At 37.3% G+C, this 6000-nt stretch overlaps 1 protein-coding gene across 2 annotated transcripts; it reads left to right on the plus strand.

Moving 5' to 3' along the window:
• Positions 1-1240: 1240 nt before the first annotated feature.
• LOC110417353 (basic helix-loop-helix (bHLH) DNA-binding superfamily protein) lies at positions 1241-6000 on the plus strand. Of its 2 annotated transcripts, XM_021429667.2 has the most exons (8): positions 1241-1835; positions 1931-2028; positions 2451-3123; positions 3790-3915; positions 4052-4117; positions 4322-4387; positions 5434-5493; positions 5588-6000. In XM_021429667.2, exons 3-8 carry the CDS (start codon positions 2542-2544, stop codon positions 5741-5743), a joined length of 1056 nt encoding a protein of 351 aa, XP_021285342.1. In that variant the 5' UTR covers positions 1241-1835; positions 1931-2028; positions 2451-2541; the 3' UTR covers positions 5744-6000. The 2 variants fall into 2 exon arrangements, with proteins under 2 accessions (XP_021285342.1, XP_021285341.1); XM_021429666.2 differs by having other exon boundaries at positions 1241-2028.

Here is a 6000-nt window from a genome sequence, read left to right on the forward strand (position 1 = left end):
AGGAGCCTGGAACGAGAACAAATGCTGCTTGATATCATGATGATGACAGACCAAGAAAAACCTATTACGTTCACCTTAGTTTCCTATTCTTTTTGCCCCCCTCTCTCTCCCACAATATATATATATATATATATTTATATATATATATTTCCCATGTCTTCTTCTTCCCATTCAGGGTTTTCTTCTTGAGGGGGAAGGGGGACTATACCTTTTAGATATAGGGACAAATGATATATTGTCCTTTGAGTTCTATGAAATTATAGAAAATAAACTTTGGACTGAATTAAATTTACATTTAATTAATTTTCATTATCATTCTTTAGATAATGAATAGAAAACTATAATTATATAAAAGATTATGATATCATTATTTACACCTAATACTTTAATAAATATAAATTTAATATTCTTTTTACATAGGATTAATTTAATTTAAAGATAAAAGTACAAAAATTTAAATTATATTAGGTCAAGATCGAAATTATGTATCATAATATTAATGTAGAGTTTTAAAATCGACACCAAGATAAGAAAATTTTTTCTATTTTCATATCCATATCTTGATTCTTCTTCTTAAAAATAGATATATCAAAACAAACAATTTTTAAGAAACGACGCAATAATTACGAGGGAGTATCAAGAATCTTATGCTTATCTACATAAATCATAATGGGATGGTGAGAATTTTCATGACTTTTTTCTTAGTAACCAAAGAAAATAAGTGTAGTTGTGGGGAGGCCCCCCTCTCACACATGGGGAATTCCGACTAACTAGCTAGTCTTCAATAAAATCATAGCTAGATAAGGTCTGAAGCTGATCAATGCCCTCAGAGGGTATATCTCAAAACCTTCAAATTGGATTTCAACCACACAAAAGTTCCATGAATGGTAGTGAGAAAATGTGCAAACGTACCCACCAGCATTTGGGTAGGGTAAAGTTCAAAAACATAACTTCATCTCTAAAATGCTTAAAGTTAACACCCCTAAAGGAAAGGAAAATTATATGCTATTTGTTATAGCCGACATAGTAAATAGAAGGGAAGTAATATTAGATTTTGTTTTTTTTTTTATTGGGTTTTCTGACTTAGTACTAAGTAATATTTCAGGGGCCCTAGTAAGTGCTTTTCAGGTGACCAATCACAATGCAAAGAGACACACGAAATCAGTTAAGGTGTCTCAATCATGTTATTGATGAAGAATATAAAAGGTTAAATCATGTTCCAATGGACAATATTAGAGAAATGTGCAGTGTATAGAGGCCCAGCTAGCTCAGCTGATTGCTGGTGTTAAGCTGATTTAAATAGATAACAATATATAGGATTAGAAGCAATATATAAGGGCCTTTGAACATGTGGAGATGAGGGAAAAAGAGTGAGAGAAAGAGTGGGAGAGGGGGAGAGAGAGGGAGGGCGCATGGTTGCTATCATTTCTCTTCTCAGACCTTTGTTGAAAGTCTTGGGATCGAAGGCAGGGATCTTATCATAGCGTAGAGGAAGTATAATCATCTTCCTGTAATTGCAGTGAATGCAATAACATAAAGAGAGGGAGAGAGAGAGAGAGTTTTTCAAGCAAAATTTTATATGTATTGAGAAGGAGCTGCAAAAAAGTTTGCCTGCAAGGAAAAATAAATAATTAAAGTCAGAGAGAGAGGGAGAGAGAGGTATGGAGAAGGATTATTCAAGCACTCTTTCTTTCTTTTCAAGTCTACTTTAAGATGGAAACTTGAAAGAGTAAAGAGGAAACTGAGAAAAGTTGCTAGCTAAAAGCAAGAAGGTATGTGGGTGTCACCTGAACTGTTTCTTTGATTAGAGTGCGAGAGATTCCTGGAGCAAGCTGGTTAGTAAATTTTAATTGCTCAATCTTGGGATTTTCAAGCCTTTTAAAAAAAAATTATCATTATGGAGTCTGAAAATGTCCATCACCAACATCAGCTCCAAGACCAGCTTGTTGGGTCTTCTTCTTTACCTATCCCATCCTGTTATGGAGTTGCAAGCACCCATTCTTGGACCCCAACCCCAAGTTTCGCTTTGTAAGTCACCTCTCCTCTCTCTCTCTCTCTCTCTCTCTCTCTCTCTCCTCCTCTCTCTCTCTCTCTCTATGCTTTCTACAAGTATTTGGCTCTTCACAGGCAATCATGAATTTACTTTAACTCCGGAATCTCTCTTCTTCTCTTTTCTGATTTGATGTGCATCAATCAGAATTGTGTAGTTCAAATTTTACTTGTTAGATTTTGTTGATTATCAATTGATTTTCCTGTTACTCAGGAATATTGTCTTTGGATTCCTAGAACTTGTGGGTTCACAAAGTACAGCATATCTCATACAAGCTCTTTTACTTCCCATATCCTCCACCGACTTGTTCATTTTTCCTTCATTTATCACCTTGATGATCTTGATTTCACTTTTATGTACTTAAACCTTTTTTTTTTTTTATGTTTGTTTGTTTTTGCAGGAACAGCGGTGAGTTCAATCCAAATCATGATGGAGATATCTTAAACTCAAGGCAGAAAAATGACATTTTAGTATCTCCTCAAAACAGTTCCATGATCCAAGACTGGACTGACAATGGAGGGAGCTTCACCACCAGCCAGTCTTGCTATGACCTACACCTTGCTAAAATTAAGGAAGAGCTCTCAGAATCTCTCACGAGATTCACTGACATGCTAAGCAACACCTCAAGCTTCGGAGAGTCTCATCAGCTGCCTCCTTCACCAAACTACTTAAAGAATGAGCAAAAGGATCTGCATGATCTCAGCGAGAAACTATTGTTCAAGACAATATCTTCTGGTTTTCCAATGTTTTCTGCTGGAGAATTTTACTCAGCCACGCAGAATTGTTCCATCCCTGGAGGCACTGCTTTACCAAGTAGAAGGAATTTCAGCCAGATATATCCTAGTATCAATATCTCAAACTTGAACCAAGCGTCTTCAGCGAATATCCCAGGCTCCTTTGACATGAATTTGGAGGCCTTGGATCTCTTGAGCTCCGCAAGATTCTGCAGGAACAGTAGTTTTAGCCATCCTTCACATGATCATAATCTTGGTATATACAAAGAGAGCCCTCCTTTTGGTCTTCATCACCATATACAGCAGTCAAATCAGAGGGCAGCTTATAGCCCTAGTAAAGTAAGTTTCCTCTATTCTTTCTTGCAGCATCATTCATTTCTGCCACAAACCATGCCTTAAGTACAAAACATTATTGCCAGCGGTATGTATAATTGTAACTCTACACAGCCATGTCTCTGATATATGACACTGCATGCAATACATGTATGCCTTTTTTTTTTCTTGAGAAAATTGTGAGAAATGGTCGAGTCCATTTCAGAAATAGCTTCCATACATTGAAATTATATCGTGCAATACTGTATAAAATTATCAGATTCTAGTGTAAAAAGTAATTCGGAGCACAATATCAGAGGAAATCAGTAAGGTCATGTTCCTAGCTTATGTAAAACAATATAATCCTCCATTAATAGGTATAGTTGAACAACCTCGATCAACATAAATAAGGTGCATAAAATGATTAGTGAAGTACATTTCTTTAATGACAATGAAAAAGAAATGAAAAGCTGAAGACCTTTATTCATAAGTAAGAATTTCTCTTGCTCAAAGTTATTCCCACTAAAAAGAAATGGCCTTCTCTTTTGCTAAGCAATGGGGTATCTTCAGCTTTAATCGTTAGTATGCATATATCTTTACCAGAACTTCATGCCCCTTTTTTTTCTTTCTTTCTACAACTGCTTTCTTTTTTTAATGATCATTCAACTGATCTTGACTCTTTGCACTTCAAAGATATCACCCTTCACCAGTGAATTATCAGAGGCAAAGAGACCCAGCACTTTGCCAGAACCAAAGGCGACAGCAGCTGCAGCCAAGAAATCTCGTTTGGAGTCACGCGCTTCCTGCCCTCCCTTTAAGGTGCCTAAAGGACTCACAAGAAAACTTGATTCCCAACACATTCTTAGCTCATGATTAGTTTTCATGGTGGCTATCTTTCAAAGACCAGATGGTTTCCCGTTTTCCTATCTTAGATTATTTGCTTTGCATCATACAGGTCAGGAAAGAGAAATTGGGTGATAGAATTGCAGCTCTCCAACAACTGGTTGCACCTTTCGGCAAGGTAAATTCTGGGTGCTTTTTCTTGTCATCTGTTAAACAACCGCATCCACTGACAAAAGGAGATAGGAAATCAAAAAGAAGAGCAAATTCAAGGATCGAGAGATTAATTATTACTAGTTGTTTAAGGTTTTCTTTTTCGGGCTTAGTGGCTAATTAATGGAAAATGACGTGTGATTTTTGCATGTGGTGGGGGAGAATACCACAGACAGATACAGCGTCCGTACTAATGGAGGCTATTGGGTATATCAAATTCCTTCAAAACCAAGTCGAGGTACGATATCACTTCCCGAACATTCTCCTTGAACGTTGCATTTTCTTACATAATACTTTGTGTTAACTACAATTATTCTCTGACACATATGCTTAAAATATTACTTACTACCTCAAAACGAGACCCATCAGCCAGCTGTGGGCGCTAGCCTCCAACTTGCTTCTAGAAGTTAAACCCTAGACACTCAGGCAATTTCCAGTAGGGTTTTTCCCTAGGGGTTTTGTTTTCTGTTCCCCTTTGACCTGCCTTCCTCTCAAGTCCAATTTAACACCGTTGATTAGTTTATTCAATCCCATTGATGTGCTTTAACCATGGAAAGTTTTGTTTCCTGGGACACTCAGATTCTATAGTCTCTAGTTTATTCTTTTGGCACAAAAAGAAAGAGACAACCTAGGTAGTTGTAGCTACAACACTACAACTTACGATCACCTGGTGTACCATGGCCAAAAGAGATTGGTTTTTTTGTCTTTTTTTGGTTCTTTGTTCCTTCAGTCTAGAGTTTAGACCTTACTTTCACGTCTGCTCAGAATTCGTATGGTGTGTCTGTGTCTTTTCAAGTTCCCAGAGGAGTGGGGAAGAGCATTACCTTACAGTTGAGAGAGACACCCCTACCTGGAAAACCGTGGAAAGGCAGCCATTAGTGATTTCCAAGAAGTTCTTATTCCCCACCTAGCTAGCTGGAGACCTCAAATCAGCTTTCTCTACCCCAAAACAAAATAACACAATGCAATTTGGTACAAATGCTGTTCTATGTGAAAGATCTTGCTTCATTAATGCCTTGTCTTGGTTTCTTCCATGAACAATTTGTGAGCCTGACAACATTTTTCCGCAGTATTAAAGTCCTATATTTGTTTTAGTGCCAGTTCGCCATAATCCCATTATTTTCCTTACGAATTAATGAACATTTCTGCTATCACACTGCCCTATTATTTGCCCCATCTGCTTAATCTGAAACTGGCTTCTACATACCTAATCAGCCATTGTGAACTACTTTAATAACCATGTTACTATCGTGTTTATATGAATATGTATCTGTTTTTCTGCAGACATTAAGCGTTCCATATATGAAGTCATCTCGCAACAAAGCATCCAGATCCAAACAAGGGGTAAGATGAACCTACGCCCATCTTGTTCTTGCCATTGGGAAAATAACTTCTTCATGTCATTTTCACTTCGATTCTTTGTAATGATCGTGTTTAGGGTTCCACGATGGAGGACGGAAACGAAGAACCAAAGCGAGATCTCAGAAGCCGAGGTCTATGCCTAGTGCCATTGTCGTGCATGTCTTACGTGACCAACGACAGCGGTGGTGGCATTTGGCCTCCGCCGCCGCCCAACTTTAGCGGAGGAACTTAACACAACTAGTTATAGCTCAGCTAGTTAATTTCCAACGATGATTAAAAAAGAAAAAGGAATTACTGATTATTTTCTTAGCCCATATGTTTGGGTAGGGAGAATAAATTCTAGCTTTGGTTTCAAATGGAACAAATTTGGTCATCTTGTTCAAACAAAGATCCCAGGATGGACCAAGTTTGATCCATTAACTACAATTCTTGTACCCTTAAACCTTTTTTTTTCTAATTTATATATGTGCTTTTAAAAGAGCTTCTTCA

This window comes from Theobroma umbraticum, unplaced genomic scaffold (genome assembly GCF_002168275.2).
Source record: "Theobroma umbraticum cultivar Fairchild unplaced genomic scaffold, ASM216827v3 scaffold_51.0, whole genome shotgun sequence".
NCBI lineage: Eukaryota > Viridiplantae > Streptophyta > Magnoliopsida > Malvales > Malvaceae > Theobroma > Theobroma umbraticum.

Excerpts from the sequence above, each read along its gene's own strand:
- LOC110417353 (XM_021429666.2), top strand. The coding sequence starts at position 1,898 with ATGGAGTCTGAAAATGTCCATCACCAACATCAGCTCCAAGACCAGCTT. Across the intron at positions 2,029-2,450 it reads CCAACCCCAAGTTTCGCTTT|GAACAGCGGTGAGTTCAATC; the intron begins GTAAGTCACCTC and ends TTGTTTTTGCAG. Across the intron at positions 3,124-3,789 it reads CAGCTTATAGCCCTAGTAAA|ATATCACCCTTCACCAGTGA; the intron begins GTAAGTTTCCTC and ends TGCACTTCAAAG.